General features: G+C 46.0%; 1 protein-coding gene across 6 annotated transcripts in view; it reads right to left on the reverse strand.

The window, feature by feature from the left end:
* The window catches only part of STS (steroid sulfatase), a 114,643-nt gene that overhangs the window by 83,552 nt on the left and 18,591 nt on the right, over positions 1 to 12,500 (reverse strand). For 2 of the 6 annotated variants that reach the window (XR_009547541.1, XM_060183100.1), the window contains exon 1: positions 8,565 to 8,604. The exons of 2 other annotated variants lie outside the window; for them this stretch is intronic. Coding sequence is in view for 3 of the 4 variants with exons in the window: in XM_060183100.1 (XP_060039083.1) it covers positions 8,565 to 8,593 (29 nt within the window). In the remaining variant the exon portion in view is untranslated. Of the gene's footprint in view, positions 1 to 8,564; positions 8,606 to 12,500 lie in introns of those variants that run through there. 2 more of the 6 variants (XM_060183103.1, XM_060183104.1) reach the window with 2 other exon arrangements.

Below are 12,500 nucleotides of genomic sequence, written 5' to 3' on the forward strand. Positions count from 1 at the left end.
CACACACTCACACACACACCACACACACGTCTCTAGTCAAGCCACACTCGGGCCTTCGTGACAGGTTGACTTAACAGGTTGAAAACACGGACACAGAACCACCTCCCAACACCTGCGCTCAAGGCAGGTGGGTTCTGTGATCCGGGAAGAGATTTATTTTTATTTTTATTTGATTATTTTAAAATATTTTATTTAGTTTATTTTGGAGAGAAATGCAGAGAGAGAGGCAAAGAGACACAGAGAGAGAAACACCAGAGCCCTGCTCAGCTCTGCTTTCTGGTGGTGCGGGGGACTGAACCTGAGACCTAGGAGCCTCCGGCATGAGAGTCTGTTTGCATAACCATTGTACTATCTCCCCCGCCCTTTTTATTTACTTATTTTTTTAATTGCTAGATGGATGGATACACATTTCACCGAAACCAGATTCCCAATATCCCATTCTTGCTGGAATGACCACTTTCTGTTGTTCCAGTCCCTTTTAGTTTCCTTCCTTCCTTCCTTTAAAAAAAATTTATTTATTTATTCCCTTTTGTCGTCCTTCTTGTTTTTGATTGTTGTCGTTATTATTGATGTCGTCGTTGTTGGACAGGACGGAGAGAAATGGAGAGAGGAGGGGAAGACAGAGACGGGGAGAGAAAGACAGACACCTGCAGACCTGCTTCACCGCCTGGGAAGCGACTCCCCTGCAGGCGGGGACTGGGGGGCTTGAACCCGGGTTCTTGTGCGTGGGAACACCACCAGAACCACCAGCAGCCAGGGCACAGCAAGGTCCTGGGGAAATAATAATAATAGTAATAATAATAATAATTCTGCACACAGACTCTCCTGCCTGAGGCTCTGGGGCCCCAGGTTCCATCCCCAGCACCACCAGCAGCCAGGGCTCAGGGAAATAATAGTAATAATAATAGTAATAGTAATAATAATAATAATAATAATAATAATAATGGTTCTGCACACAGACTCTCCTGCCTGAGGCTCTGGGGCCCCAGGTTCCATCCCCAGCACCACCAGCAGCCAGGGCTCAGCAGGGCTCTGGGAAATAATAATAATAATAATAATAATAATAATAATAATAATAATAATAATGGTTCTGCACACAGACTCTCCTGCCTGAGGCTCTGAGGCCCCAGGTTCCATCCCCAGCACCACCAGCAGCCAGGACTCAGCAGGGCTCTGGGAAATAATAATAATAACCATAATAATAATAATAATGGTTCTGTACACAGACTCTCCTGCCTGAGACTCTGAGGCCGCAGGTTCCATCCCCAGCACCACCAGCAGCCAGGGCTCAGCAGGGCTCTGGGAAATAATAGTAATAGTAATAATAAAAATAATAATGGTTCTGCACACAGACTCTCCTGCCTGAGGCTCTGAGGCCCCAGGTTCCATCCCCAGCACCACCAGCAGCCAGGGCTCAGCAGGGCTCTGGTAATAAATAAATAAGCAAACAGACTTGCCTTATAAGAATTGCTTAAAATTGGCGTAACAGAGAGAAAGAGAGAGAGAGAAAGAGAGAGAGAGTTAAAACACGGACATAGCTGAAAGGTTTACAAGATTTATACTTAAGATTTTAACAGGGCTTTATACCTATAGAGCCAGATTCGCACGTCAATCTTAGAGACTAATTGACAATTTAAGAGATTTACACCGCAAACTTCATAGAGACACGGACTTAAAATGTAAGCTGTTTGAAAGACGGGTTCTTAATTCTTGAGAGGACAGAACATTTAAGAGGGTGATTAATATATAAAAACGAAAGAGACGGACACTTCCACAGGAGTGATTTACAATGGAAGGAAGAGTGCAGACCAACAGGGAGGCAGAGGCCACACAGACTCCTGGGCTGAACAGGAACAGACACGGGCCCTGGACTAGGTCAATGGGGCGGACAGTGAACGGTAAACGGTATTGATCTATTTCCCCATATTTGGGGGCTGCTCTCGGCCTTGACCCAGCTTCCTGGTCCGATTCCCAACTCTGACACCATCTCCCCAGACAAGACTTGCAGCCCACCCGCACGTTACCTGTCGGGCTCAGGTGACAAGGACGAAAGTCACGGGCCCTTGGAATAGACCTAAAATAGAGGTCTGTGGGGTCTCTCCTCTCTCAGCATCCTGCACAGCACCCAGGGAGCCCATGGAGGGTGGGCAGGGCTGTGGGGTCTCTCCTCTCTCAGCACCCTGCACAGCACCCAGGGAGCCCCATGGAGGGTGGGCAGGGCTGTGGGGTCTCTCCTCTCTCAGCACCAGGCACAGCACCCAGGGAGCCCATGGAGGGTGGGCAGGGCTGTGGGGTCTCTCCTCTCTCAGCACCATGCACAGCACCCAGGGAGCCCCTGGAGGGTGGGCAGGGCTGTGGGGTGTCTCCTCTCTCAGCACCCTGCACAGCACCCAGGGTTGTGGGGTCTCTCCTCTGTCAGCACCCTGCACAGCACCCAGGGAACTGGTCCCACCACCATGGAGAACCGCAAGCTGGTGTCACCAGTACAGAAATCTGTGCTGAGTCCTTTCCGTGCAAACAAATCTTTTCTGTTTGCAGAAGGAGGGGAATGTGGGGAAGGTGTCACTGGGTGCTGTCACCCAGTCCTGAGTCACACCTGGGTCCTGGGTGCCCACCCCTCTGGCCCCGAATGACTGTGCGCACGCCAAGGAGTTAGGCGTCTGAGGCTCGTATCTGAGGCCGGCAGGACTGCGTGACACCTCGTGACCCAGAATGCCCGTGGGAGCCGGATGGCATCCTTGTGACTGAGTCACCCCGGGGAGGCTGGCAATGAGGAGAGGTGCTGGTGCTCAGTCTTCCCCGGCTGGAAGGGGTCCCAAGGGTGCTGGGGACATGGGTCAGGACAGGGACTTCAGGCCCCGGGCCAGAGTCTCGGGTTCAAGAGTGGAGGCCATGACCCTCAGAATCACAGGTGCTGGGAGGGTTCTTTATTACCTTTTGGTAATAAAGAACAAGGTACAGGGGTTCTGCATGATAATAATATGATGATAATAATAATAATAATAATAGCAATAATAATAATGGTTCTGCACACAGACACTCCTGCCTGAGGCTCTGAGGCCGCAGGTTCCATCCCCAGCACCACCAGCAGCCAGGACTCAGCAGGGCTCTGGGAAATAATAATAATGATAATAATAATAATAATAATAATGGTTCTGCACACAGACTCTCCTGCCTGAGGCTCTGAGGCCCTAGGTTCCATCCCCAGCACCACCAGCAGCCAGGGCTCAGCAGGACTCTGGGGAAATAATAATCATCATCGTAATAACAATAGTGGGCAGGGCACTGGCTTCTCAGCATGATGGTTCTGAGTTCAATCCCTTGCATGACAGGAGCCAGAGAGAAGCCGTCTCTCTCTTCCCTCTTCATTTTCAATACATATATATATGTATTTTAATATGTATTTAATACATATAAATATATCTAATATATAAATTTTAATATATATATATATAGTTTTTTTTCTTTTTAATGCTTGGATAGTGATTTACAAGAGTATGAGCTAACAGGAATATAATTCCACACCACTCCCACCACCAAAATCCTGTGTCCTCACCGCCACCCCGTTTTTTAAAAAATAATTTCTTTTAAAAAAATTTTCACCAGGTTATACTCTGTGCTGCAGTACCAACCCAGGGCTCCTCATTCCATTTTCTCCCTTTTTATTTTTCTGAATCTTTACTTTGATAAGACACAGAGAAATTGATGGGAAGGGGCTGTCGAGAGGGAGAGAGACAGAGAGACCCCTGCAGCCCAGCTCCACCACTCATGAAGCTTCCCCTACCCTGCAGGTGGGGACCAGGGGCTTGAACCCGGGTCCTTGTGCCTGGGAACAGGTGCACTCAGCCAGGTGAGCCCCCACCTGGCCCCTTGTATCCTATTCTAGACTGTTCACCTGATTCTATTCCATTCTAGCAGATCCTATCCTATCCTATCCCAGCATATTCTATTCTATTCTATTCTATTCTATTCTATTCTATTCTATTCTATTCTATTCTATTCTATTCTATTCTATCCTACCCTATTCTTCTATTCTATTCTATTCTATTCTATTCTATTCTATTCTATTCTATTCTATTCTATTCTATTCTATTCTATTCTATTCTATTCTATTCTATTCTATTCTATTGTATTCTATTCTACTCTACTCTACTCTACTCTACTCTATTCTATCAGATTCTAATTCTATTCTGTTCTGTTCTATTCTATTCTATCAGATTCTAATTCTATTCTATTCTATTCTATTCTATTCTATTCTATCCTATTCTATTCTATCAGATTCTAATTCTATTCTATTCTGTTCTGTTCTATTCTATTCTATCAGATTCTTATTCTATTCTATTCTATTCTATTCTATTCTATTCTATTCTATTCTATATCAGATTCTAATTCTATTCTATTCTGTTCTATTCTATTCTATCAGATTCTAATTCTATTCTGTTCTATTCTATTCTATTCTATTCTATTCTATTCTATTCTATTCTATTCTATTCTATCAGATTCTAATTCTATTCTATTCTATTCTGTCCTATCCTATCCTATCCTATCCTATCCTATCCTATCCTACTCTACTCAGTCGTATTCTATTCTATTCCATTCTATTCTATTCTAATATTTATTTCCTTTTGTTGTCCTTGTTGCTTTACTGTTGTCATTATTTATTGATGTCATTATTGTTGGATAGGACAGAGAGAAATGGAGAGAGGAGGGGAAGACAGAGAGGGGGAGAGAAAGACAGACACCTGCAGACCTGCTTCACCGCCTGTGAAGCGACTCCCCTGCAGGTAGGGAGCTGGGAGCTCGAATGGGGATCCTTACGCCAGTCCTTGCGCTTTGTACCATGCGTACTTAACCCGCTGTGCTACCGCCCAACTCCTTCTGTTCTGTCCTATTCTATTCTATTCTATTCTATTCTATTCTATTCTATTCTATTCTATCCTATTCTATTCTATCAGATTCTAATTCTATTCTATTCTGTTCTGTTCTATTCTATTCTATCAGATTCTTATTCTATTCTATTCTATTCTATATCAGATTCTAATTCTATTCTATTCTATTCTATTCTATTCTATTCTATTCTATTCTATTCTATTCTATTCTATTCTATTCTATTCTATTCTATCAGATTCTAATTCTATTCTGTTCTATTCTATTCTATTCTATTCTATTCTATTCTATTCTATTCTATTCTATTCTATCAGATTCTAATTCTATTCTATTCTATTCTGTCCTATCCTATCCTATCCTATCCTATCCTATCCTATCCTATCCTACTCTACTCAGTCGTATTCTATTCTATTCCATTCTATTCTATTCTAATATTTATTTCCTTTTGTTGTCCTTGTTGCTTTACTGTTGTCATTATTTATTGATGTCATTATTGTTGGATAGGACAGAGAGAAATGGAGAGAGGAGGGGAAGACAGAGAGGGGGAGAGAAAGACAGACACCTGCAGACCTGCTTCACCGCCTGTGAAGCGACTCCCCTGCAGGTAGGGAGCTGGGAGCTCGAATGGGGATCCTTACGCCAGTCCTTGCGCTTTGTACCATGCGTACTTAACCCGCTGTGCTACCGCCCAACTCCTTCTGTTCTGTCCTATTCTATTCTATTCTATTCTATTCTATTCTATTCTATTCTATTCTATTCTATTCTATTCTATTCTATCATATTCCATTCCATCATATTCCATTCCATCATATCCCATTCCATTCCATTCCATTCCATTCCATTCCATTCCATTCCATTCCATTCCATTCCATTCCATTCCATTCCATTCCATTCCAGCATATTCTATTCTATTCTATTTCATCCTGGCATATTCTATCCTATCCTCTTCTGAAATATTCTATTTTAGTCTTTAATATTGGACACTGGTCTCTCATATTATACCCTATTATCATCTATGCCTTATTTTTACGAAAGTTATTTTTTGCTTTCATTAATTTTATTTTCCATAGATTTGCTAGGACAGAGAGAAATTGAGAATGGGAGGGGAGAGAGACAGAGAGACAGTCCTGCTCATGAAGCTTCCCCCGCTCATGAAGCTTCCCCCCTGCAGGTGGGGACGGGGGTGGGGGGGGGGGCTCGAACCAGAGTCTTTATGCCTGGAAGAGGTACACAAAGCCAGGTGAGCCCTGTTGTCCCTCCTCCCTGTGGCTCTGGGTCAAATGTTCCCTCCAGGAAGTAGAGCAGAGTGACCCAGGGCCCCAGGGCTATTTGGTACTTCCTCCCGCTGATAAGTAATTATTATTTACTCTGGCTGCTTGACAGCCCACACAGCCCTGCTGCTTCCTGATAGAGTTGGCATCATAGGCTGGGTGGAGCTTGCTTTGCTGCTCTGTGCAGGGGCACCTGGGCACCTGGGCTGTGACATCTGAGCCATCTCTCCTGCAGATATCATGGGGTCTTATTGATTATTGATTGATTTGAATGAGACAGACAGAGAGAGAGAGAGAGACTGGCTGAGCTCTGGCCTGAGAGAGAGCCAGGGATGGAACCAGGGGCCTCTGGCTGTAGGTCTGGGCTCTGACAGCTGAGCCGTCTCCCCTGCAGAGAACATAGGGTGTTATCGATTATTGATTGATTTTAATGAGACACACAGAGAGAGAGAGAGAGAGAGAGAGAGAGAGAGATACTGGCTGAGCTCTGGCTTGAGAGAGCTGGGGATGGAACCAGGGGCCTCTGGCTGTATGTCTGGGCTTTGACAGCTGAGCTGTCTCCCCTGCAGAGAAAATGGGGTCTTATTGATTATTGATTGATTTGAATGAGACAGACAGACAGAGAGAGAGAGAGAGACTGGCTGAGCTGTGGCCTGAGAGAGAGCCGGGGATGGAACCAGGGGCCTCTGGCTGTATGTTCTGGGCTCTGTCAGCTGAACCATCTCCCCTGCAGAGAACATAGGGTGTTATCGATTATTGATTGATTTGAATGTTATCGATTATTGATTGATTTGAATGAGACAGACAGACAGACAGAGAGAGAGAGAGACTAACTGAGCTCTGGCCTGAGAGAGAGCCAGGATGGAACCCGGGGCTTCTGGCTGTATATTCTGGGCTCTGACAGCTGAGCTGTCTCCCCTGCAGAGAACATAGGGTCTTATCAATATTGATTGATTTGAATGAGACAGACAGACAGACAGACAGAGAGACTAGCTGAGCTCTGGCCTGAGAGAGAGCCGGGGATGGAACCAGGGGCCTCTGGCTGTATGTTCTGGGCTCTGACAGCTGAGCTGTCTCCCCTGCAGAGAACATAGGGTCTTATCGATTATTGATTGATTTTAATGAGACAGACACAGAGAGAGAGAGACTGGCTGAGCTCTGGCCTGAGAGAGAGCCGGGGATGGAACCAGGGGCCTCTGGCTGTATGTTCTGGGCTTTGACAGCTGAGCCGTCTCCCCTGCAGAGAACATGGGGTCTTATTGATTATTGATTGATTTGAATGAGAGAGAGAGAGAGAGAGAGAGAGAGACTAGCTGAGCTCTGGCCTGAGGGAGAGCCGGGGATGGAACCAGGGGCCTCTAGCTGTATGTTCTGGGCTCTGACAGCTGAAGCGACTCCCCTGCAGAGAACATAGGGTCTTATCGATGATTGATTGATTTGAATGAGACAGACAGACAGACAGAGAGAGAGAGAGACTAGCTGAGCTCTGGCCTGAGGGAGAGCCGGGGATGGAACCCAGGGCCTCTGGCTGTATGTTCTGGGCTCTGACAGCTGAGCCATCTCCCCTGCAGAGAACATAGGGTCTTATCAATTACTGATTGATTTGAATGAGACAGAGAGAGAGAGAGAGGGAGATTGAGCTCTGGCCTGAGAGAGAGCTGGGACTAGAACCTGGGGCCTCTGGCTGTATGTTCTGGGCTCTGACAGCTGAGCTGGTTCTCCTGGACACTTTATGCGGGGTTATTGACTATTGATTGATTTCAATAAGACAGAGAGAGAGCAGAGCCCTGCTGAGCTCTGGCTAAGGGGAGGAGCCGGGCCTGGAACCCGGGGCCTCTAGGGGACTTAGGCTGCATGTCCTGGGCTCTGAAAGCTGAACCATCTCCTCTGCAGATATCATGGGGTCTTATTGATTATTGATTAATTTCAATGAGACAGAGAGAGAGAGAGAGGAGCCTGGCTGAGCCCTGGCCTGAGGGGGAGCTGGGACTAGAACCCAGGGCCTCTGGCTGCATGTCTTGGGCTGTGACCCCTGAGCCTTCTCCCCTGCACACTTGAGTGTTTCAAAGTCAGCTGGCTGCCTCTCGCAGGCTGAGCAGCCCAGAGGCCCACAGAGGAAGCCTTTGTTCCCGCCTGCTGTTTTTGCTGAGAGAGTCTCTCCGGGGAGCTGATAGGCATCTGGGTGGAGTCCTAATCCCTTCCCAGCCTAGATGGTGCAAGTGCTCTCACTCTGCAAACACAAACACATCTGCACAAGTCAGGTTCACCATCCCGCCCCACTCCAAGCCCTCCAAGACCATAAAAGAGAAGCTATAAAAACCCTGGTGTCACCTGCAGTGACCTCGTCTCCCCTGAGAGAGATCACCCCACCCCTGCTGAGCTAAGTCCAAGGGGGAGAGAACAAACCTGCCAAAAGCCATGACTGCCAGAAGCATCAGGGCTGGCCGGCTCTGCCTTGAGAGTCTTTCTTAAAAATTAAAATTAAATTAAAAGGAAATTTAAATCGTGCATGGGTGGCCTCGGCAGAGTGGGCTTGAGGGCGTGGGGGGGCTTGCCTGGGACCAGAAATTTCAAGACTGTCCTGGGCTGTGCACCAGGAAGTACCCTCAAACCTGGTTTATTCCTTTCTTTTTTTAAAAAAAAAATTATATATTTACAAAATATTTTTATCTAGTTATTATTGGGAAGAGACAGAGACCCCTGCAGCCCTGCTTCACTGCTTATGAAGCTTCCCCCCCTGCAGGTGGGGACCAGGGGCTTGAACCCGGGTCCTTGTGCCTGGGAACAGGTGCCCTCAGCCAGGTGAGCTCCCACCTGGCCCCTTCTATCCTATTCTAGACTGTTCAGCTGAATCTATTCTATTCTATTCTATTCTATTCTATTCTATTCTATTCTATTCTATTCTATTCTATTCTATTCTATTCTATTCTATTCTATCATATTCTATCCTATTCTATTCTATTCTATTCTATTCTATTCTATTCTATTCTATTCATTCCATTCCATTCCATTCCATTCCATTCCATTCCATTCCATTCCATTCCATTCCATTCCATTCCATACCATACCATACCATACCATACCATACCATATCATACCACCACATTCTATACTATTCTAGCATATTCTATTCTATTCTTTTCCATTCCAATGAAGGGAGACAGACAGAGAAGGAGAGACAGAGAGACCCCTGCACCCCTGCTCCACCACTCGTGAAGTTTTCCCCCCTGCAGGTGGGGACGGCGGGGGGGGGGGGCTTGAACCTGGGTCCTTGTGCCTGGGAACAGGTGCCTTCAGCCAGGTAAACCCCCACCTGGAACCCCTAATACTTTGTTTATTTGATGGGGAAGAGAGAAATTGAGAGGCAGAGAGAAAGAGACAGACCCCTTTAGCCTTGCTCCACCACTCTTGAAGATGCCCTCCCCCCCCCCCCACAGGTAGGGGCTGGGGACTTGAACCCGGGTCCTTGCAAGCTGTAATGCAAACAATCCATCAACCATGTCCCCTCCTGGCTCCCCCAAAGCTGGTGTCTATGAGAATCCGCCCAGCCCCACAGAAACAGCCCCAAACCGGACGACAAAACAGGCCTTGCTGGGTGGGTTGCAAGTGAGTTTCCTCCCCGTTCCCCCCGTAAGACCTGCGAGCCCGTTTCTCTCTGCGGCCGGAGAAAAAGAATTCATGGCACCAACCCTGCTTCCCTTCCTCCTCTCTCTGCCAGGAAGGACAGAGTCTCGGCACACGGATGGACAGAGAGTCAAACACAGAAAACAAAAGTGAAACCTCCCCTCTGACTTCTCCCTTACTTTTTAGACAGGCCACCGAGGGCCTCAGCCACCATCCAGAAAGGACACAGGATTGAAACACAACTCCCAACCACCTAAGCCCAAGCAGCAGAAGCCTCTCATGTTTTATTTTATTTTATTTTTGGGGGAGGGGGGAGGTGGGATTGTTCAGTAGTCCCATTATTCTGCTACCAGAGAAGCAAACAAACAAACAAGCCACGGACAAGGCTGTTTATTCTCTTCTGAGCCTCTGTATCAAAAGGCCACATGGCTGTAAGAGATATTTATTTTGAAATGATTTTTTTTATCCAGTTTTTGTTTTTAATGTCTATTTTCTCTTATTCATTTATTTTTACATATTTATATATATTTATTATTCATGTGTTATTATATATTATTTATTACAGAGACAGAGAGACTGACAAGGAGACAGACAGACAGAGAGACAGAGAGAGACAGACAGACCCCTGCAGCCCTGCTCCACTGCTCCTGAAGCTTCCCCCCTGCAGGTGGGGACCAGGGGCTTGAACCCGGGTCCTTGTGCCTGGGAACAGGTGCCCTCAGCCAGGTGAGCCCCCACCTGGCCCCTTCTATCCTATTCTAGACTGTTCACCTGGTTCTGTTCCATTCTAGCAGATTCTGTCCTGTCCTATCCCATCCCATCCCATCCCATCCCATTGTATTCTAGCATATTCTGTTCTGTTCTTATTCTATTCTGTCATGTCATATCCTATCCTATCCTATCCTATCCTATCCTATCCTATCCTATCCTATCCTATCCTATCCTATCCCATCCCATCCCATCCCATCCCATCCCATCCCATCCCATCCCATCCCATCCCATCCCATTCCATCCCATTTTATTCTAGCATGTTCTCTTCTGTTCTTATTCTGTTCTATTCTATCCCATCCCATCCCATCCCATCCCATCCCATCCCATCCCATCCCATCCCATCCCATCCCATCCCATCCCATTGTATTCTAGCATATTCTGTTCTGTTCTTATTCTATTCTGTCATATTCTATTCTATTCTATTCTATTCTATTCTATTCTATTCTATTCTATTCTATTCTATTCTATTCTATTCTATTCTATCCCATCCCATCCCATCCCATCCCATCCCATCCCATCCCATCCCATCCCATCCCATCCCATCCCATTCTATTCTAGCATATTCTCTTCTGTTATTATTCTATTCTGTTCTATTCTATTCTATCCCATCCTATCCCATCCCATCCCATTCTATCCTACCCTGTCCTATCCCATCCCATCCCATCCCATCCCATCCCATCCCATCCCATCCCATCCCATCCCATCCCATCCCATTCTATTCTAGCATATTCTGTTCTGTTCTTACTCTATTCTGTCCTATTCTATCCTATCCCATCCCATCCCATTCCATCCCATTGTATTCTAGCATATTCTGTTCTGTTCTGTTCTGTTCTATTCTATCCTATCTCATCCCATCCCATCCCATTCCATTCCATTCCATTCCATCCCATTCTATTCTAGCATATTCTGTTCTGTTCCTATTCTGTTCTATCCCATCCCATCCCATCCCATCCCATCCCATCCCATCCCATCCCATCCCATCCCATCCCATCCCATCCCAGCATATGCTGTTCTGTTCTTATTCTATCCTATCCTATCCTATCCTATCCTATCCTATCCTATCCTATCCTATCCTATCCTATCCTATCCTATCCTATCCTATTCTATTCTATTCCAGCATATTCTATTCTATTCTATCCTATCCTATCTTATCCCATTCCATTCCATCCCATCCCTTCCCATTCTAGCATATTCTGTTCTTATTCTATCCTATCCTATCCTATCCTATCCTATCCTATCCTATCCTATCCTATCCTACTCCATCCCATCCCATCCCATCCCATCCCATCCCATCCCATCCCATCCCATCCCATCCCATCCCATCCCATCCCATCCCATCCCTGTATTCTATTCAAGAGGCAGAAAGAGAGAGACAGAGAAACCGCTGCAGCCCTGCTCCATAGCTCATGAACCCCCCCCATCACCACCTGCCGCAGGTGGGGACTGGGGGCTTGAACCCGGGTCCTTGTGCACTGTAGTATATTATTTATTTATTTATCTATTTATTTATTTATTCTTATTTTTCCAATGCTGTTGCAAACCCCCAACTTCATCTGAGAGACCAAGCAAGCAACCAAGAGACCCACCCACTTGGCTCCAACTTCCTGCTTGCTTCCCGAACGATATTTGTTGTCCTTTTTTGGCAAAACAACAAAATGGGCCTCCCCCACCATCTGAAGCAAGGCCACAGGGGGTGTCTCTCTCTCTTTCTCCCCCTCCCTTCTCGAGTTCCGGCTGTCTCTATCTAATAAGTAAATAAAGATAATGAAAATAAATCAACGTTACCACGAACAAACGATTGTACTTACTGTTGAATGTAAAACATTAATTCCCCAATAAAGAAATAAATCTATAAAAATAAATAAATTAATTAATTAAAATCACCGAAAGAAAGAAGGCAGACAGTGCATGATTCTGGGTCTGTTTCTCTCGTCCGTCCCTCTCTCT

Source organism: Erinaceus europaeus, chromosome X (assembly GCF_950295315.1).
Source record: "Erinaceus europaeus chromosome X, mEriEur2.1, whole genome shotgun sequence".
Lineage (NCBI taxonomy): Eukaryota > Metazoa > Chordata > Mammalia > Eulipotyphla > Erinaceidae > Erinaceus > Erinaceus europaeus.